The following is a 22,760-nucleotide window of genomic DNA, read 5'->3' on the forward strand; positions in this document are numbered from 1 at the left end:
AGGAAGGGCAAAGACTTTTTAAATATTTACCTCAAGTTCTTTCCGCCACGTCACAACCTTTGGATGAATTTGAAGAGGCCATTGCCAGACTGGAGAACAGATTTGGAAGGGAAGAAAACCTAATTCTTCAACGTTATAGGTTTTACAAAAATAAACAACTTGAGGGCGAAAGTATTGATGACTTTGTTGCTCGCCTTCGTGAGTTGTCAGTCAAATGCAACTTCGGTCAAATGGCTGACGAGCATATTAGGGATCAGTTGGTGGTACAGGTCAACAATAGAAAAATTCAGGAGCGCTTGTGGGCCGCTAAGAACCCTACTCTGAAGGTAGCAATCGATCTTGCTAAGGTGGTCGAGGAGAGCGAAAAATGTATTAAAGAGTTATCAAAATCTAGTTCGGATACCAAGGTTGCGGAAGTATCTTATAAATTAACTAATAGCGATATCAGTGATGATGAAACTGCTGCTGTTGCGATTGTCAGAAAGAAAGGTTATGTATTACAAAAGAAAAATATGTCTCAACAGCCATTCAGTAGATCACAGTCGCAACCTAGTAACAAGTTTGTGTCTAAAATGTGCTCTAGATGTGGGAGTTATTCTCATTCTTCTGATGCAAAATTTTGTTTCGCTAATAACAAAGAATGTTTAAAATGTGGTAAAATAGGCCACTTTGCAAAAGTGTGTAAGAATAGAGCCAATCAGAGGGTTACTGTGGTGTGTGATTACAATGAACTGAAGCGTGATGTCAACAAAATACTGATTTTGTATGATTCAGTGTGCGCGTGTGATGAGAAGAGGGAGCGTATTATTAAAGCAAAGGTCTTAGTTGATGGAAAAAACGTTGACTTGATGGTTGACACTGGGTCCAAGTGGACTATCATTCCCTCGTCTATGTTGTATGAGGTTTGGGGTAACAAACATTTGGAGGTCTGTGACATCTTTCCATCCGGTTACCAAGGGGAAAAAATTAACCTCCTTGGTTACTTCAATGCAATGATTGTTTTCAAGAACAGGTCAACCCAGGGCAAGATTTATGTGTCTGTGGATGGTCCCGCAATACTGGGTCGTTCTCACCAGTACGATCTACACATTATTGTCAATCCCAGAGCTGATGATCCCGTTCTTGTTGTGGATGATTGTTACGTGGATGACATACTTGCCAGTCACAGTCAGGTTTTTCGTGAGGAACTGGGTGAGCTACAGGGGTACACACACAGGATACTGTTAAAAGAGGGCAGTATTCCCGTACAGCACAAAGCGCGGCGTGTTCCTTTTGCCTTGCGGGCTGAGGTCAAGGCTGTTTTAGATGAGATGTTACAGGGGGGTATTATCGAACCGATTGAAGCCTCCCCATGGGTTTCTCCTGTTGTCATCTCGCTCAAACCTGACAACAAGATTCGTTTCTGTGTGGATCTACGCTCCTTGAACAGATGTGTGGTGGCCGATATATTCCCTTTACCTAATATAGGCGAATTAGTTTCCACCCTTAAGGGAGCTAGGTTTTTCAGCAAGCTAGACCTCAAGCATGCCTATCACCAGATTCGTCTGGATGATGCCTCAAAGCATCTTACGGCTTTTATCACGGGTGAGGGAACTTTCCAGTTTACTCGCTTACCGTTTGGTCTAATCTCTGCTGCCAGTGTTTTCCAGCGCATGGTTTCTGAAGTGTTCAAGGGGCTAGATAAAATTATCTTCTTCCAAGATGACATCCTCATCTTTGGCAATACCTTGGAGGAGCACAATGATGTTTTACGCAATGCCTTAGGTAGAATTGTGGATGCGGGTCTCACGTTGCGCCGAGAGAAGTGTGCGTTCTTGGTTGAAGAGGTTGAATATCTGGGTTTCTGTCTCTCTGCTGAGGGTGTAAGGCCTAAGAAAAATCTCTTAGAAGCGATAGAGCTGGCTCCTCCTCCTGTAGATAAAGAACAACTCAGGTCCTTCATGGGGCTAATTGAGTTTTATTCTAAGTTTATCAAAGATTTTTCCTCAAAGACTGCTCCCTTAAGAGTTTTACTAAAGAAAGGGGTCAAGTTCTCTTGGACGAGTGAGCAAGAGTTTTGCTTTAACTGTATCAAAACTGAACTTAAGTCTTCAGGTGTTCTCACACCCTTTGACATTAGACGTCCTTCTATTTTGATGGTTGATGCCAGTGGTGTTGGTCTCGGAGCTGTTCTCCTCCAGAAACATAAGTGTGGTGAGAAAACTGTCGCTTTTGCCTCGAGGCCTCTGTCGACCTCTGAGGTCAACTATTCTGTTATTGAGCGAGAGGCTCTTGCGGCTGCATGGGGCGTTAACTACTTTAGAACATATCTATGGGGTTCTCGGTTTGTTCTTCGCACGGATCACAAACCCCTAGTAAATGTTTTGGCACCTGGTGGTACAGGCAAGGGCTCCCCTAGGCTGGCCAGGTTAGCTTCTCGCCTTCAGGATTACCAGTTTGAAGTTGAATTTGTTCACGGCTGGAGGAATGTACAAGCCGACTGTTTATCGCGTCTCCCGGTTTCTTTTCCCAACCCCGGGGATTCCTTGTGTGAACAGGGCGATGACAAGGCTGTTGCCTCCTTACATGATGTCGTGTCTTTGTGTGAGAGTTCCTTTTCAGCTGAGGAGTGGTCCAAAGGCATGGATGATGATCATGTTTTGAAAGCTGTAGTTGATCTTGTTCTCAAGGGGGCGAGAAGAGAAAGTGCCGTGGAACCAGCTGTCAGACCCTTTCTTAAGGTTGTCAATGAGTTGTCTGTGTGTGGGAAAAATGTTCTCATGAGGGGCGATCGTTATGTTCCTCCAAGCTCTTTGAGGGGCAGGATTCTTGGTTTAGCTCATGAGGGCCATTTGGGTCAAACTTTTACTCAGCGGCGTGTAAAAGAAAATTTCTGGTGGCCCTCAATCAACAGTGATGCTGTGGAGTGTGTTGTCAAATGCTCCTTGTGCATGGAAGGAGAGAAGCGTCTCAAGGTCATTGGTTCTCAATCTGTTGGCAGCATTTCCTTTAAAAGCTTGCCTTGGCACACAATATGTTTAGATTTCATTGGCCCTATGTGCGAATTGCCCGTAAATCAACGTTTTGCGGTGGTTGTTGTTGACTGTTTCTCTAAGTGGTTGACTGTACGTTTCATGAAGGAGATTACAACTGACTCCACCATTCTTTTCCTCAAGTCTGTTTTTGTGAATGAGGGTTATCCTTCAGTTCTCATTACAGATAACGGCACCCAGCTCACCTCTACCAAAATGGCTTGTTTCTTGCGTGAATGTGGTATATCTCATCACCGCACCTGTCTTTATAATCCCGAAAGCAATGGTCTGTGTGAAAGGGTCAACCGACTAGTCAAGGGTGTTATACAGATGTCAGTTGCTAGTGGGTGTTTTTCTGATGAGCGTGTACAAGAGCTGGTTTGGGCTTACCGCTCAACACCCCATGGGCAGGCTGGAAAATCCCCTTTTGAACTGATGCGAGGGCGTTCCCCTGTGTCCAAGCTAACTCCTTCCTGGTTGAGGGATGATAACAAGCTTTCTTCCCCTTCAGATATTTCCCCTCTTCCCATCTCCACTGGCGATTTGGTCAAGGTTAAGCCGGGTCGCTGCTCCAAGGGCCTTTCTAAGTTCACTGGTCCCTTCCGGGTTAAGAAAGCTTTTCCCCATTTTGTTCTTCTTGAGAATGGTGCTAAGTGGAACTACAGAAGGGTTGCCTTATATCAGAAGGAGGTCTCCAATACCCATGATTCCGATCTTATTCCTTCTGAGACAGGCTGCAGTGGCTATATGTTGTCTGCTCGACAAGACTCCGAGTCGCGTGACTCACCTGCTGTACGGGGGGAGGTGGGTGGTGGCGATGCTCCTTCGTCTGCGTGTGATGATATGCATGAGTGTTCTGATACTACCTCTGGTGTTTCTTCTTCCAATGTCTCCTCAAGGTGTCCACGTTCCCGTCATCCTCCAGCTTACTTGAGTGACTATGTTCATTAACAGCTGTTATTGTTATTTTGCTCTTTCTTTCCCTTGTTTTCATTTTGTTCCCAAAGGAGGGAGATGTGTTGTACATAGCTTTTCCCTATCTGTCCTCTCCCTGCATGCTCTGGCTCCAACCTTCTAGACTGCTTGCATAGTTCTCTCTGTGTCACTGTCTGCCATTCCATTCTGTGGCAGTTACTACCTGGCCAGATGAGGTTACGGTCCTGTTACTTTTCTGTCTGCTGTATTAAACTGCTTACCTGCAATCTTACCGGATTTGGAGTCTTCTTTCGTTATACAACAGGCACACCTGAAGCCATCTTGATTGGAATAAAGTGGTAACTCTTAAAACATTTAATTTAAAAAGAAACAACATGAGGGGGTATATTTTGCCATAGAAAGTATGATTAGTGCTGCAGAATGAAAAATTAGGGCACATTTTGAGTGACTTCTCAAATCCTTTTCTATTTCATTAAAACATTCTGACATGCAGTCTCCCAAAATGGCCACCAGAGACAAAAGAGCCCAAATGTAGCCCAAATATCACCCAGATGTAGCCCAAGTATAGCCCAATGACAGAATGTCCCAGAGTGTTCTAAAGAACAACTAGAGCGCTAACAGTCCTACTTATTACAAAGGTATAGCACACCTGGAGCCATCGTGATGGGAATAAAGTGGTAACTCTTAAAACATTTAATTTAAAAAGGAACAAAATGAGGGGGTATATTATGCAATAGAAGGTATTATTAGTGCTGCAGAAAGAAAAATTAGGGCACATTTTGAGTGACTTTTCAAATCCTCTTCTATTTCATTAAAAAATTCTGACATGCAGTCTCCCAAAATGGCCACCAGAGACAAAAGAGCCCAAATGTAGCCCAAATATCACCCAGATGTAGCCCAAGTATAGCCCAATGACAGAATGTCCCAGAGTGTTCTAAAGAACAACTAGAGCGCTAACAGTCCTACTTATTACAAAGGTATGGCACACCTGAAGCCATCTTGATTGGAATAAAGTGGTAACTCTTAAAACATTTAATTTAAAAAGGAACAAAATGAGGGGGTATATTTTGCCATATGAATTATGATTAGTGCTCCAGAAAGAAAAATTAGGGCACATTTTGAGTGACTTCTCAAACCCTCTTCAATTTCATTAAAAAAATTCTGACATGCAGACTGAAACATGCACTTTGAATACCAGCAGCAGACGTCCCTGGTGAGCAGTAGCTTTACTACAGTGATCTAATGTGCAACTAGAGTGCTAACATTCAGAATTTATGGCAAATGTGTGACACATCTGAATGCCTTCTTGATGGAACCAAAGTAAACAAGCATTGAAAATGCAATAGATCTCGCCCTCGTTTAAGTTAAAGCCATTCTGTTTTTAATGAGGTGGCTTTTTAGCTTTGCTTTTATTAGTGTTTTTTCAACTTTCATGTAAATAACATGCATCTGTATGCATATAAGTATATGTATGCATGCATTTATGTTTGTATTTATATAGATATACAGATGATATATGTTTATATATGTATGTATATATATATATTCACTGAAAAAACCATAGGTTATAGACCATATATAGTTAGGAATTAGCATTTACAAAACCTTGAAAATTCACTGAAAAAACCATAGGTTATAGACCATATATAGTTAGGAATTAGCATTTACAAAACCTTGAAAATTCACTGAAAAAACCATAGGTTATAGACCATATATAGTTAGGAATTCGCATTTACAAAACCTTATTTTACTCACACAAAACCATTGAAATTCCATATATAGTTAGTTGCACTAACTATATATCGCGCACCCGCAATCCACTGCTGATGATGTCACATATTACATCATTCATGACATGGTCAGTGACATCACTGATGACATCACTGATGACATCTCAAATGACATCACTGATGACATCACTGATGACAACATCCAGTGACTGTATGTTTCTGTAAAGTTAAAATATGTCTTACATATTGAAGAATGAGTGGAAGTATAAGTGTCTGGATGAAGGATTTAGTAGGTGCATGACTGACTGTATGAGTGAGTGATTAAATGTGTCTCACTGAGTGCATGGGTTAGTGACTAAACTGTCTTAATTTGTGCATCATTATGTCTGTTGTTCTGTAAACTGTTGCATGTGTTGATAAGTAGCTATATGAGTAACTATATGGGTTATTGATTGGTTGCCCAAGTATTTGTATGGGAGACTGAGTGTGTGTGTGGGTGGCTGGGAGGTGTATGACTCTGTGCATAGATGTGTGAGCAGTTGATTCACTAGATGTATGGTTTCAAAAGTGCATGTGGAAACAGCTGTATGGGCGGTTGACTGTGTGCATGAGTGTATTGGTGAGTGAATGGATATCTCAGTGCTACATGTCAAAGTAAGTACATATGTAAAACACAGTACATGTGAGAGTTGACATATATAAATAACTGTGCATAAGAGCCAGTGAATGTGTGAGTGGCGGTATGGATCATTGTGAACTTGTATCATGGATTGTATAAGAGAGTAAATATGTGTTAGTATATGTTTGAATAAGTAAAGTTTGTATAACTGTATAGTTGAGGAAATGGAGGTGTGATTGATTCTTTGCATGACTGACTAGGTGTGTGAGTAACTCCATGGATGAGTGACAGTCTGTGAGTGTCTGTTTACACTGATTGTATCTAAGGTTATATTAGAGTCTGAAGAGGTTCATCGTATTATCACATGAATGATATCATCAGTGATGTGATCAGTAATGTCAAATGAGATGTCATCAGTGATGTCATCAGTGATGTCATTTGAGATGTCATCAGTGATGTCATTTGAGATGTCATCAGTGATGTCATCAGTGATGTCACTGACCATGTCATGAATGATGTAATATGTGACATCATCAGCAGTGGATTGCGGGTGCGCGATATATAGTTAGTGCAACTAACTATATATGGAATTTCAATGGTTTTGTGTGAGTAAAATAAGGTTTTGTAAATGCGAATTCCTAACTATATATGGTCTATAACCTATGGTTTTTTCAGTGAATATATATATATATATATATATATGTATATATATATAGATGTAATTGCACAATTTGCACAGATGTGTTTTTTTTTGTTTTGCAATCATTGTCATTTCACGGGCAACTGATATTCCAATTTTAAACCATATCTTTTCATCAATACAATGTATTTTGCTTTTGTGCATGGACATATATGTACAATTGCTAAAAACAAAAAAACTATTGTTTTATTTTGTAAAACTATGTTGAGGCCATTTCAAGTTTGAGCATGATGTCCTTCTCTGTTCAGTTTTTGTTCTGAGGCAATGAAGTTAGATGGAAGCGACCCTCTGCTGAGACTCTTCTGCAAGGTGGTGACTAAGAGCACACCTTGGAAGAGCACAGATTTGATAAGGCAGTGGTTGCAATACGCTTCCCATGATGAAGTCAAGGTTGACTGTCTTCACCCCCTCAGGCAGGTGGAATGTAAAGTGTCGCAGAAGATTGGAGAAGAAGATGAAGAGCTCCGTCCTCGCCAGCTGTTCCCCCAGGCAGACACGATGCCCTGCGAAAAGAATTGGCAATCTTGGTCAGACTTGGACACATGTGATCAGCTGAGATATCAGAGTCCATCCCAAATGACTAGTGAGTGACTTTTATTTTGTTATATCATGCTCGTGCCATGCCAAGAGATGTATTACTTTCAGTTTCATTATCTCAGGATACAAAAATCTCCATATAATTAAATTGAAATAACAAAGATGTTAGAAGTGAAAAGAAGGAGAAAGGAGCACAAATAAAACATAGTTGAGGTTAAGTAAAAGGGGAGAAGGGATTAGTTTAACAAGAAATGGAAAATCCAAGGGCTTTCAGGTTTGGCACCTTTGGTGATGAAAGCTGTATGAAAAAAAGTGTGCATTGAAATTGCATCTGAACAGAAGGCAGTGGTGTATTTTTTACTATTTATTTTAGATACTGAGATAAAAGTGGAGTAGATAATCAGGGGATACAGAGCACTTAGGTCAGTAAGCTTTACTGGTTACAATCTCAACTTGCTGGTTATTCAGGCAAATGGGAGGTGTGTTTGTAACTGACTCAACATTGTGCTAATTTCAATTTGCACTGCCCTAGTTTTTAGGTCGAGCCTAAACAGCGCTTGTACTGTCAGGCGGTCTCTTGTATCTACTTTGTGGGTTCTGACTCCTCCTCTGCCTAGGAATGGCTTTTGTGTGTGTCATTTATTGTGTGCTAATAGCTGATGGTTGGTGCATGTCCCACCTTTCCTTACCAGTTAACTCCCATGGAGTTTTGCTGCTGGAAAGAGCAGGGACGCGCATGCTGCTAGAGTTCTTTTATGTTCTTTTTATTTGTTTGTTTTCGCCTGAATGCACTTTGGCTACAAAACATGTTCACCCCTTGTGAGAATACATGGGTTTTATTTGGTAATGTACTTGTGTTTTTTTTTCTGGCCTTGTGCGTGCATTTTATTTCCTTCTATTGTGTAACAGTATTTATTGTATATTTGGGCTGGTTTAATGTAATAAATGCTGCTAAGGTCCGTTGGGGCGAGTGCGCGCTTATTACTATTACACAATACATCTGCTAATATGCCAACCACACTTTAGGCATGCACACTTGTTATTATCACACTGGACATTTGTTAATATGCCACCCACACTTTAGGCATGCTGCTATGCTGTCTATGTATTTTGTAGTGTATTTTAGTGCCAGGTAGCAAACCCCCTCTCAGCCCCCCCTTCATAGCAGCACCAGCCTAATGGAGCCGCTGCAATTTTTTATGGGTTTAAACACAGAATGTTATTCACCTGAAGTCACTTTATGTAAATTAATATAAAAGAAATCCCTACCCTACAGCTGCATTTCTGACTTTATGTGTATATTTCGTTTCTTGTTTTAGCATTCACTGAACACAGTGAATGCAGCGAATCCTGTGATAACATCAAACAATTTTGGTGATTACTACTTGCTGGAAATATTTTTTCATTAGATCTTGCCTAGTTTTTTACCTGTAAACTCACTCTGTAAAATGCACAACATTTGGGAATATTTTGCGTGTTTTATGGTTTTGACGTCTGTATGTTTGTAAAATATTAATGAAAATAAAGTTGATATATATCACCAATGCTACATTTTTACTACTTTGTTATTTGGCTCTATATATATTACTACAAAAAACACACAATTGATGGATGGAATGCAGAGCAAATCAAAACATTCACCCCCAGTAAAGAGCTCTGGGTTAAATTCATCATTCTTTTGCTCACCATGTCACCTCAGTTAAGACCTGGCAAATGCAAATCAGTCTTGACCCTGTACCTCATAGGAACAGTCCAGTCGGAACTGCCAAGCCAGGTCCTCCCTGGACCGAAAACATGCATCCTAGGACCGGTTTCGGGGTTTAAACTCTTATCAGCTAGAATAGAATCCGGTGGCACAGCGAGCCTGGGACCCACATCTTGGTATAGCCGGCGCATTTAGGGCGAGAAGCACATTACAAAATTGTAACAAAAAACCTTTGAATAGATATTGGAGGTATGCTTCAATATAAGACTTCTCCCTCTGAAATTTACTAACTATGCCTATCTAGAATTTTAAAAAAAGTTACTTGAATAATACCATTAGACAGTAATATGTGAAATGTATGAAAAAACGGGACTTTTGAATATGCATTAGGAAAGTTGTCCAACGTACATAAAATTTGTGTTTAGAGTTTTTAAAATAAATATGAATAGAAGATGTCCAATCATGATAACGTGTTCAGCTAATTGTGTTACTCTGTATAGGTTTCTATTATACAAACCTTATACTACTTATATGAAGCACTTTGTGTTTGTAGAATTTTGAGTAAATTAAAATAAGTGTGTAGAAATAGTGCACTGCCTGTTTTTAAAAAAATTGGATATAGTTGTACTTATTGTAAATATTTTGTATGTATTTTTTGTAGCCCTGAAGAAGTCTGTGCAGGACGAAACACATTGGCTACTATATCTACTATGCAATGGCGTTTTTAAATGAAGAACATGAATAAAGAATAATTGATCTGAGACACTTTTGTCAGATGTAGTGATTTACGTTGTGTATCAAATATTTAGGTGTGCCTTCAGTACAAATCATTGGTGAACATATGCTGAACTCTCACTAAACAGACATGTTGTTAAACTTCTTTGAGTGCTGGCCCACTAGTGATAAATGTTGTTTTGAAGTTTCTTTCAAATTTTAGTAGAGAGGGGTTTTACTCCTGGTTCTGTGTACCACACACAGATTAATAATTTAACCTACTTATTTGGCTGTTACGTGTGGTACTGTATTGCCTCAATCCCTCTGTATATAGCTGTGTCATGAATTTATAAAGCATACATTCACCCATGGACATTTTCGGCTAAATAAAACTTATTTAATAATATCTAAAAGTAATTATTTTGTCAACCTCACAAGGATAAAAGGTACAGTCAACACGCAAGGATTTGAACCTATGTTTTACAGTTTATTGGTGTTATTTTGAGTTGCTTTTACAGGAGGCAAGTCATAGTTAGGTGCTACTGTTTGTTGGAACAAGGAAGTCCCTTTTTAGGGCTTTGTAACGGTTTTGAATGTAGAGGGGATGCTCTCATACTGCACCATAATTCAAGGGTTGAAACGTCGACGCATAACTAGAAGCACTCTAATCCAACCTAACCATCGTAAATAGAAGGAACAGAATTCCACTTCAACCTGCTATTATCACCATGTTTTCACGCTATCCCTAAATGTAGTTGTTTTCATGTATTTATGCACCTATTGTATTAAGTTGTGGCATATGTAAAAAGCACCTCACTTCTCTTTTGTTTCACTTTCATATTTATGTGTACATGTCCTGTGCCACATTGACACATGATTTTTTTCATATAAAGTCGAAATACGCTTCCAAATAGTACAATTAGTTTGTGCCTTCTTTCATCCTTTTTTTAAAATATGTGTTTACACAGATTTGTTTATAACAATAAATGTAATCCCAAGGTAGAAGGGGATAAAAAAGTTTAAAAGTTTAATTTTGGCAAGTGTGTTGTGGCAGAACCACTTCTCTTTTAATATCCCTAGGTTCTGCACATTACTGGGTATCCCCATTGTTTAATACTGACACCTGACCACCGCAGCAGTGGCCTCTAGAAGACTGCAGTACCAGAAGTCTTCCCACCGCCGTATTACGAGTTGACTATGGTGCCCACTGTGTGGCTGCAGAGTTCTTGCGGAGGTGGTGATTGGTTTTCCATGTATATCAATGCCTGTGTGAGCATTCCGACTGCTTATGTGTTGAATGCACACATATGCATGATAAATGTAAAAAATGCCATCTACCTATTGATGGAGTTCGGGCCATATCTGGGCAGTCTAGGCATTGTGTATATAGTATAAAAATGACTTACCTGTATATCGCAGCAAACAGGGTCATATTCTTTGGGGTGTAGATACTGCTGTGAAGGGGGGTCCAAAGAAAGGGATCAAAGTCGAACTCTGATAGGAAAGGGGTGAGAATGTCCCCCAAATCCTTGGTTTCCGCCAACCATTTAAAGTGGGGATTAATGGTAGTTTACCAGTTATGTGTTCTGGGACTTTAGGTAATATGTCTTTAATGATTTTGGTTGTGGGTTCCTGAGAACTGGTGCTTCACTCTGTTAAGTCTTGTAACATTTCTCTCACTTCAATTTCTGTAACATTTGAAGAGTGTTTGTGCTCTTTTACATTAATTACAACTTTTTTTTTGGTAGTTGCCCTTCCATAGCCTGCATTAGAATAATATTTAGTACATTTACAGTTCATAGTTTCTGTCAAAGCACTTTCTTGGCTGTAGGTGTAGCGCATATGAATCAAAAATTGCTTTCCTTGTTGTGAAGTGATAAATTTGGCTCCTTCTGTCATTAGTTTAATCATATAAATATATTATAGTTCAATTTTGCATGTCAGTGATTAATATATTTAAATTGAAGTTCATTTCATTTTAATTACTTATTTAGATTTTTTAAGATGTGTTGCATGGTTTTGCAAACTTGGAGCAGATGTTTGTTTTCTGAAGACAGAGTAAAAAAAATTAAAGTCACTTAAATTGATATTTTTTGCGAGTTTCTTGAGGTTTATTTATTATTTATTTTGAAAGTTTTATATAGCGCGAACAAGAACCTTGCAGATATCAGAGCGCTTTACAAATACATGGAATAAGAAAAACGAGCGAGTGAATAACAGGGTTATTGTGCACGAAATGACTGTAGGTTATCAATGGAGAGCAAATAAAATAGGGAAACAAGGAACATAGTAGATCAGACATGACATATAGTAAGAGGATAACCGAAAAGTCTCAGTAGATCCAAGGCAAATGTTCAGGTGAATTTAGCCATGAGGATCGCTTTGACTTCTTTTTTGAAGAATGCAGTGGAGGAGATAAGTCTGGTTTCTGGAGGGAGGGCATTCCAGATCCTGGGTGCCATTCCTGAGAAGGAGCGTTTATAAGTTTTTTCCTTCCAGAATCTTTGAGGTTTTAGAAGAAGATTTTTTGTGCTTCTAGTGGCTCTTGAGCCACCTGAAATTGTCAGCTTCTGGGTGAGGTAGCTCGGCGAGTTGTGGTGTACAGCCATGTGAGTCATGCAGGCGCTTTTCAGATGGCTTCTAGCTTCCTAAGGCAGCCAGTTCAGGGATTTTAAGTCAGGGGAAATGTGCGAGCGTTTTTTTGATCCAGTGATAAGTCTCGCTGCAGAGTTCATAGAGGCTCTTAGTGGTGCGGTAGCTGAGAGGGGGAGACCACAGAGGGCGACGCTTCCATAGTCTATCCGAGGAATGACTAGCGCTTGTACTGCGGTTTGGAAGTCCTTGGCTGGGAGGAAGGGTTTAATCTTCCTCAGAGTATTTAGTTGGAAATTAGCTCCCTTAGTTGCCTTGCTGATATGATGTTGCATATTGAGATTGGTGTCAAGGGTTACGCCTAAAGATTTCGCTGAATCCACGATGGTAGGTTGGACGTTGAGTGCAGTTAGGGGTTTAAGCCAAGTCTGAGTGATAGAGATTTTAGCGGGAGGTGAAATAAGAAGGAATTCCGATTTTAGAGCGTTAAGTTTGAGGTCATTCTCGGCCAGCCATGTCTGGGTCTTCTTAAGCGATGAGTTGAGTAGTTTGATGTCTTCAGGGGATTGTATTTTGAGGTAGAGTTGGGTGTCATCAGCGTACATGTGAAATTGTACATTAGATGCTTGCAGCAAAGTGGTGAGTGGTTTCATGACTAGGTTGAACAATGTTGGGGATAGGGAGGATCCTTGTGCGACGCCTAGTGTTACGGGAACGGGTGAGGACATCGAGTTGTTGATCTTGAATTTCTGGGTCCGGTTATGCAGAAAGAAGGTAAACCACTTGAGTACAGTCCCTGATAGACCCATTCTGATATTCAACAGCTCGAGTAGGTTCTCGTGTTTGACGGTGTCAAAGGCTGATGAGAGATCAAGTAGGATGAGTAGGCAGGTATCATTCTGATCTAAGATTTGGAGAGCGTCATCAATTATTTGTGTCATGGCTGTTTCCGTGCTGTGTCCTGCTCGGAAGCCTGATTGATGAGAGTTGAGGAGGTCAAACTGATCAATGTGTTTTGTCAATTGGAGTTGGACGCATTTTTCCAACAGTTTGGCCAGGGTAGGAATATTGGAGAAAGGACGGTAATCGTTTAGGTCAGTAGGGTCTGCTGTGGGTTTCTTGAGTATAGGCGAAACTTGTTCCACTTTGAGGGAGTCGGGGATGAGTCCTTGTTGAAGTGAGCTGTTAATAATTTTGGTCCAGAGCGGGAGAAGCAGTGGGATGAAGTCCTTTACAGCGTTTGCAGGGAGGGGGTCCGTGAGGTGATTACAAGGTTTCACGGTACTGAGCAGTTTGCCAATTGTTTCTTCTGTGTAGGTGTCAAAGGACGACCATGTAGCATTGTTTTTTAGTTCAATGGGTGTGATGCTGTGTGGGCTAGAGTAAAGGCTTAGATCATTGAGGAGGTCGTTCCTGATATTATCTGTCTTTAGATTAAAGAAGGCAGAGAATTCTTCACATGACGGTAGAGTGCTCGTAGTGATATGTGATTGTTGAGGTTGTTCCTTGGATTGTGTTCTGATTAGCTCAAACAGTTTTTTTGGCCGGTTTTTTGCTTTGTCAAGCTGGTGGCTAAAGAAATCTGCTTTCAAGCATTTGATTTTCCTGAAGTAGGCGTTTCTCTTTTCCTTAAGAGCTTTAAGGTGCAGAGCCGAGGGGGCTGATCTCCAGTTGCGCTCTGCCAGTCTCATGGCTCGTCTATCTTCATTGAGCCTACCATCATACCATGGTTTTGAGTTCTTAGCGGAGACTCTCTTAAGTTGCAGGGGGGCGACCTCATTGATTATTAAGGTCATAGAATTAAGGTAATGGTCAGTGAGAGCCTGAGCGTCTGAGGCACCAGTAGGGGGAAGGAGAAGATTGCAGCTGGGGGAAGGTAATGAGTTAGGGTTGAGTTTTTTCAAGTCTCTTTTCCAGACCTTAAGTTTGGTGGATTGAACCGGGTTGATTTTGACATTTTCGTTGATGAAGAATGTGATAATGTGGTGGTCAGACCAGTCACAGGGTTGGATTGACCCAAGTTGGGTAGATTCCTCTTTGGAGATGATTAGGTCGAGGATAGAGCCTTTGTCATGAGTGGGGCTGTTGCAGATTTGGGTGAGGTCAAGAGCATTGAGGAAGTTCTTGAGACTATTTACTACCGTGTCATTGTGATCATTCCAGTGGAGGTTGAAGTCTCCAAGGAATATTTGAGTGTTTTGATGACCGGAGTTGGTTGTGATCGTGTCCATGAGTTGTTGGGTGAAGGTGAGGTTGTCCCCCGGTGGGTGGTAAATAATATGTAGAGAGCATACAGGTTTGCCCCCTGCTGATGATGTCGAGGCAGATGTATTCACAGGAGGAGATTATAGGGGAAGTGGCTCTGGTAACTGAGAAGTTACTCCTATAAATGCATGCGATTCCACCGCCTGTCCTGCCATTCCTGTCCAGTCTAATGATGTGATAATTGGGGGTAACTAGAATGTCAATGATTGGCGTAGAGGATACTGTTAACCAGGTTTCAGTGAGAATGGTCAGGTCAAGGTCTAATGTGTTGATAAGGTCAGCTATGTCGGAGAAGTGTCTAGGGGCCGATCTGCAGTTGAGTAGTGTGCATTTGAGCCATGGGGTGATAAGGGAGGATGCGGGTTCTAGAGTGAGGGAGACTTTTTTAAGGTTATTAGGGACGGAGCCTCTATTGTTGTGTGTGGGGGGCCTAAGAGGGTTGGAGTGGATAGTGGGGATGGGAAGGTGTGTGGTGGCTATGTGGTTCAGGGGAACGGGATCATAGGAGCGTAGGAGGGAGCGTATGTCGTATTCTGAGAGTGGATTGATGGTAGGTCGAGGACGGGTGGCGGAATTACGAGCGGGGATTGAGATCGAGTGAGGAGAGTTTTGTGTGAGAGAGTGAATAGGATGGGTGGGGGACTTGTTAGGAGAAGAGGTAATGGTGGGTAAGGGATGTCTGGGTTGAATAGAGAGTAGCTCTTTGAAGTTAGTGATGGGAGCTGAGGGTGAATAAGTGTCAAGGGTACTGTAGTGGGAGAGGGGTATGCCATTGTGAGGGGAAGCTAGGGTAGGGGAGGGGTGGGACTGGTGAGGGGGTGGTGGAAGGGGGCGGAAGGAAGGTGGGGGAAGAGTGTGGGATAGGGATGCTGGGAGTGCCAATGTGGCAATGGGGTCTAAGGATGGGAGGGGAGAGGGTCCTCGGAGGGGAAATGGACCTGTTGTCGGATGAGGGAGTGGAGTTGAAGGAGGTAGGGTGTTCTGAGTGTCCAGCTGGCAGTGGGAGGGGAGGGGTATGGGAGAAGGAAGGCGGAGTGGGGGTGGGGGTGATGTAAGAAGAGGAGTGATCTCCGCCTGGAAACGGAGGGGGTGAGGTAACTATAACAGGTGAGTGTGTGACAAGAGTACTGGGGAGAGGGAGGAGGGGTGTGTCATTGTCATTCGGTGCTAGGGGAGAAGGAGGGAAGGTGGGAGGGGTGAGGGGACTAGCTGTAGGAGGCGCTGTGGAGTCTTGGGTGCTATGATTGGAGGTCAGATGGGTGGGAGTCGGAGGATTGGAGACATGTTCTTTGAAGGTGGGGAACAAGTTATCGAACAGGTTAAGGTTCTGGTCCGTGGATTGAATCAGGATAATGCCGTTGTTGTGGATAGTGATGGTTGCTCTCGCTGGGAAGGAATGGGATGGTGCAAAGGAAAGTGCTAGGCCATGAGCGGACTTCCTAGTGGCGCAGATCGTTAGTAAGGTGAGGAAGGTTTTCCTCCATTGCGCTCTATGTTTGGTGTAGAAGATGATATCGGTGGTTTTGACTCCCTTGTTTAGTGAGAGGTAAGTGTCCGCAAAGGGAGTTTCAGGGTAGGACTTCAGGAAGTTGTGTTTAAAACGTTTGGCGTTTTTTTTAGGGAGCTCAGGGGGGTAGTTGATTTTATAAGTGTACGTACCTGAGGGTTCCATATTGAGAGTTGAGGTGTAGTTAAGTGGAGGATGTTGTGTGGGTAAGGGGGGATGGTGTAATGAGGGCTAGGAGATCTAACAGGCTTGTCGGGAGTGTTGATTCAGTGCTATTGTAATTGCGAGAAGGGTGGGGTAGTTCAACTTAAGAAGTGGGCATGTGTGAATAGTGAGGGTGACTAGTTTAAAATGGCCGAATCCTTAGGAATGGTTAAGTAAGGAGGGGTGACTAGTCTAAGATGGCCGACACATTAGAGGAGGTAGGGAATTGTTATGTAGTCCAGCTTCACGGGTGGCTGCAGGACTGCAGACGGGCTCCAACATCCGCAAAACAGGTAAAGAGAATCACGAAGAACTGCATGTGACAATCCAGTTACTCCTCAAGTTGTGTTCCTCACAGCGGTAGATGCTAACAGGGATATTTCCCTAAAAGGGGATCCCAAGCACTAGTTGTTTTTGGGTGCTGTTTGGGTGAGTTTCACATTTATTATTTATGCATACTCACTCAATTTTATAATATTGGTGTGTTGTTGAAGTTGAGATTTTGTTGAAGCTTGTTAGTTTAGAAGTTGTTTTCTTTACTTTCTGTGTACAATGATAAATGTTACAGATTGTGTTACTATTTACTTATAAATAAACATTTTTATAGTTTAGTAATATTTAGTGGTCGATTCCGATGTCACTAAAAATGCCTTCCCAATGCTATTTGTAGGCTTACCTTACGACTGACTCGTATCTGGAGCTTTTTTCTACAAACGAGCAAGTACGATGCGTATTACAGGCAAATTTCCGACTGAATCGTCCGCTCCGATTCGTGCTCTATTTCACGACCGAACAGGCTCAGGAAACATGGAAATCGAGTCATATGGAGGCTTTTCCCAACCAGTTTCCGGACACGCAAATACGATGTGTTTTTTCTACGCGTCGTACAGGGTGCCGCTTCCAGCACGTCACAGAATTCGGACAGGGCGTATTTAAGCTCCGATTCGCGCCAGAACACAATCAACGGGGACGAGACGGAGCAGCCATTTATCCAATCGCGCATGTCTATCTCGAATCTTGCGCGTACGAGTCTATCGCCTCAGGCTCCTTTCCTGCCTACTCGGACGTAATTTTTTTTACAGCCGAGTCGGTTGTAATTTTCAAGCATCGCATCGTACTCAGCCATTTGGAAGGTGTGTGTATAGTTCGGTCGGAAAATATGACAGGTCCATTTCGGGAAAAACGTTTCCAGCCAAAATCGGAATCGACCCCAGGATGTTTAGTTTAAATATAAGTATTACTTACTTTGATATGTAGTTGTAGAAATTTATATTTTCTTCTATAATTGTTTATAGCGAGTTTCCTACTCTTGCGGTGTTTGTTGTTTGTGGAGTCATTATTTGCTTGAATCACTGTGCCTTATTTATATTGGTTGTTTACTTGCTTGAGTTGTTTGATTGGTTAAAGTTATATATAGTGTTATTTTTGTGGTCTGTTTAGTAAAATTAGATTTCTTTTATCAGTTAAACGGTTGTTTGGGCAATGCTAATTTATGTTTTCATTTAGTATTATTATATATATAATTGCATTTATTTAAATATGAATTTATTTGTTTCAATATAATATTTTATATTGTTATTTATATTCAAGTCTTTATGGTTCATAATAATGTTTTAGGTGTAGTTATTGTATTTTTATACATGTACTGCTTTTTAGGGGTTTAATGTTTAATTTTTGGGTGATGTCATATATTTTAATTTAGTTATAGATGTTTGTTATAAGTTTAGTTTTTTTTTATGTAATTGGTCTATATAAAAATAGAGTTTTTGGTGTTTATTGAATTTATTTGTTAGCTTGACTATGATTTTGTATTTGATATTGTGATAATCAATATTTTTGACATGGTATATGTCTATAAGTAACAATATTTGTGATCCCGATAATTTTGTTATCGATATATGCAAAGTTTGATATTTTTGTTGACGATATTTGTGTGCTCTATATTAGTGATAATCATAGTTATGTATGCGGAGTCAATATTTTAGTTCTCAATATTTAATTTATGATATTTGTTGTTCTTGATATTTGTTGGATCAATATTATGTCACTGATCCCTTAAAAATATATGAATAATAAATAAACACCTGAAATGTACTGACTTCATAAGATCTCCTCCATCACGTTTAGTTAATGATGTCAATCAACTGCAAGTAAAATGTACCTATCCACCTGGAGAGTAAAGACGCTCCTGCGATCTTTTCAACTTTTAGAGTATCAGATTTACCAGTGATATTAACCAGGAGCAGGAGATCTGCGATAGCACCTAAGATTGCCTCAACTTCTTATATAGCCTGTGCCCAGGAATCTGCCTGCGGTTTGTTACTGTGGTACTGATCTGTACAGTAAGTGCACCTATACAAATTTTACTTTGGAACATTTACTTACCCCCAAGGACAGTGAATAATAATACTTTGAGAGAGGGCTTGCAGAGAGAGATAAGGGATATTCATCATAGAGATGAGAAACAGCATACTATAGGAATCAACTAACTTGAGCTGTGTAATTTTAAATGGGAGATAAATATCCCAACTGTGGTTATTCAGAAAGCCTTGAAAATTGATAGATTTTGCAATCATTTCAATTGGTGTCAATTATTTACATTATACTACTTTCAAAAGGCTTACGTGATTACAATTTATTTTTATGTTCAATGGGCATATTTGTTGGGGTACTCCTATACTAACTTGCATGATAAACGTGTAAAGCTGTTCCAAGTAGATTCTGAAGGAGATATTTTATTATAATATGAATGATGAATTCTAGGTTTTGTTGACACTGTCTCAATAAAGAAAGTTCAAGGGAATTCTTTAAGATTCTCCATGAGTCTGATTTTAGTTTGGCCAAATCAAAGTATAAAAGAATGTCAAGCAGGCGCTCATTGGTATTCAGTTTCTAGAGCAGGCTTCTCCAACCAGTAGCTCTCCAGCTACCTGTAAGTAGCTCTCCTGTGTGCAGCCTAGTGAACTAAGCTTGAAGCATTTGCTTGGTTGAATCAATATATATATATACTAAGATGAAATGCATGTTTTCAAGATGAAAATGTTTATACAGAACTCATAAGTAGGCCTGGGCCGAACTTGCAGAGTTATCGGAAAACTCCACAAGTTTCTGCGGAGTTCCGCAAGAGTATGAATGAATGAATAATTTTATTTATATTGCACAGTTACTTAAAACCATTTGCAATACGTCTTACATACAGTTTAAAAGAAAATTGAAGCAACAGTTATAAAAGAAAAACATTTACATGCAATACTATCAAAGCTTTGTACAAAAAAAAGTAAGTATATACAATGATAAGACGGCATGAAACTGCCAGTTCAACATTTTTGCAGAGATTCAAGTAAGTTATAAAATTTACTAGCTAAAATAACACCTTCGCCGACTGGTTAGTGGTACTTGTTAAGCCACATTGTCTTTCATCTTGCCTAGGCCCTCTTCCTCAATAAGCCTAATTCGTAGCTCGGCCATGTATTTCCCAAACCTGGCCAAGTCCGACGGAAGAGTGCAGGGAAAAAAATACCGAAACGGCTTCTTTTACTGTTCGAATCCTGTTACGCAGCCAGATTTGTTTTAAAAGAATCTGACGAGGCTGAACCATACTGGGACATCAATAAATAAAGTGTAGTAAAGATTTGTGTTTGTAGTTGAAGAGTCTACATCTGATTTTGTGATCAAGAGACTTCCACCCAGGGTTTGATTCTTTGATTTGGAGGGGCACCAGTCTGGCCCATGTAATGTTTTTGAGTGCTTTCCTTCCCAGAGCTTGATTGAGATAGGGCTGGATTTTATGCCCAGTATATGATGTTAGCAACCTTGGTGGCCCTCTTCCTGTTACATATTCCATGAGGTCATTTGTGCGCGACAGTTGGAAACATTGTTTATTGATTGCATTTTTAATGGGCAGATAGTTTATTGACTCCTCCTGCCAGTTTTCAATTGCCAGGCCCAGTGTTTCCAGTGCTTTTTGCTTGTAACCTTGCCACGGGTTGGATGTCTCTTCATAAATTGGCTTAAGCGTACTCTTTAAGCTTCTGACTGGAGCTGTTAACACTTGATAGTAATACTTTGCATGCGTTCCCAGGCATTCCTTGCTTTGCTGCCTTAGGCCGAATTCCAAACAAATTAGGCTGTTGCGAGTATATTTGGGAAGTTTAAAAATATGTTTGTAGGCCAGGCATTGCACTTTGTCCAACATTGCGTCCATTTTGCCTGGAAATGCCTGCTGTGCATAAACTGCAGTTGCCCTAATTTTAGCTTGTATTACTTTTCTAATAGGGGCTGACGTTGGACTGTGCATTAACTCATTTAATTTGTATAGCGAAAAGATTGTTGACTGTGCTCTGGCCTTCATTTTGTGCATATGTGATGTTGGTTTACCTGTTTCATTTAGCCAGCACCCGAGATAATTGTACGATCTCGTGGTATTAATGATTTCCTTACCCACATGCCATTTCAATAAAGCTTTTTTGGGGAAATGGCCAAAAATGACTACTTTTGTTTTTTGAGCATTTATTATAAGAGGACAGAGTATTTCTTCTACCACAATCCACCTATTCCTTTTCAAATTCAAGGTGTAAGGATAGATCATGCCACTAGATGACACTGTTCCATTATTAATGCAAGCTGGAGATTGTGAATAATATAAGTTCTAAGGATCAAAGATGTTGCGTATCTGGACATCTTCTTTCACAGTTAATTTGAATGGCACTGAAAGGGGAACATCACTTACATGCAACTTTTACCACGCAGTGCTTTTACATCGCAGCTTTTACAATGCAAACCATTACAACGCATTGCCCTGGGGGGCGCTCTAGGATAGGGAATATATTTAATTTACTATCCAACACCTTCCCTACTATCCACGGGGACTGGAGTTGGAATAGTAAATTAAATAATTCACTATCCAGCGCCCCAAAGCACTATGTGTTGTAATGGTATGCGTTGTAAAACTCGCGTTGTAAAAGCATGCGATGTAAAAGCATGCGTTGTAATGTCGTACATCCGCACTGAAAACAGCCAAGCACACATGTGGCTTCTACATCGGGCGTACCTCCATTCAGCACTGTCAGGCAAACCTCAGTGAAAATGACGGTAGAAGTATGCTATCGCTAAAAGAAAGGTGAAATAAAAATGTCAAAAACAAGGGTTGGATTGCGCACTGCCTCTTTGAATCAAAGTGAAGAGCTGCGGTGTGCTACAAAGATACCACCCCCTGACAGAAGGTGTTGTAATGCAAATGAATGTCCGCAGCACTTAGGATAAATGCTGACTCTGCGCACAACCTCTCGAAACGAAAAACGTTTTTTGAAAATGTTTGCCAATGAAATTCAAATCGATGTTGTAATGAATTAATTCATCTTTTATTCACTGTTGTTTGTCACATGAATAAATTTGATCATTTTCTCATGGTCGATCAATTCATAATCCACATATTGCTTTTGATAAATTCATCGTCACCCAATGCATTTCGGACTATGTCCTTCATCAGGGGTGTTCTGTAAATAATATAAACACAACATATGTATGATCCCATAGGAAAAGTTAGCTGTACATAAATCAAAACATTAAAACATGTCTGTATGCAGGCAAAAATATGGAATCAATTAGCATGTTAACTCTTTAAGAAGTGAAATCAAACAAAGTCATTCGTGAATATTCGTAAGGTAAAACGAAAAATAAACCAACGTTAAAAATATCGTCAACTGATTAGAAGGCCACCTATAGGGAAAATACGGGAGTGTACAAACATGTAAAACTCAATGGCAGGTGACGCGGTATACATATCAGTCTGTGCGATGATTAAAACCCATTGGCGTGCAATCACTCGTAACACATTAAAAAGAATTGGCAGATGGTATAGCGTAAATTCTAGCGGTTTGTTCTCAGTGCACTAATGTGCTAATGTGAGAGTTACGTAGGGTATAAACTCAGCAATGTTGAACAAAGTTCACAGAAATATGCAAAATAATGTTATAGCGGAACTTACTGATGATGCGGCGTGGACCTACGCGTCTACTCCATGCGTCTGAAGACGTTAGTGTGTTTCGAATACACGGAAATGAACCCAACTTAAAACATCGGTATAGAAAGAGGACTATGTAATGCCGGCCATGTTGTGATGGTCAAAAAATAATCTGGTGCACAATTGCAAAGTAAACATAGGTGAAATATGTGAGATTGGCTATAGAATGCTTAAAGATCAAACGAAAAATTACTCATTTACAAATAACATGCAAACTC

The 22,760-nt window shown here is 40.5% G+C and overlaps 1 protein-coding gene across 1 annotated transcript in view; it reads right to left on the minus strand.

The window, feature by feature from the left end:
- Nucleotides 1-7,210: 7,210 nt before the first annotated feature.
- Nucleotides 7,211-22,760, minus strand: part of LOC144790964 (cytochrome P450 2J5-like) — a 466,984-nt gene continuing 451,434 nt past the window's right edge. The window contains exon 9 of the mRNA XM_078665581.1: nucleotides 7,211-7,499. Coding sequence (XP_078521707.1) covers nucleotides 7,267-7,499 — 233 coding nt within the window. The 3' untranslated portion in view covers nucleotides 7,211-7,266. The remainder of the gene's footprint in view (nucleotides 7,500-22,760) is intronic.

Source organism: Lissotriton helveticus, chromosome 11, assembly GCF_964261635.1.
Source record: "Lissotriton helveticus chromosome 11, aLisHel1.1, whole genome shotgun sequence".
Lineage (NCBI taxonomy): Eukaryota > Metazoa > Chordata > Amphibia > Caudata > Salamandridae > Lissotriton > Lissotriton helveticus.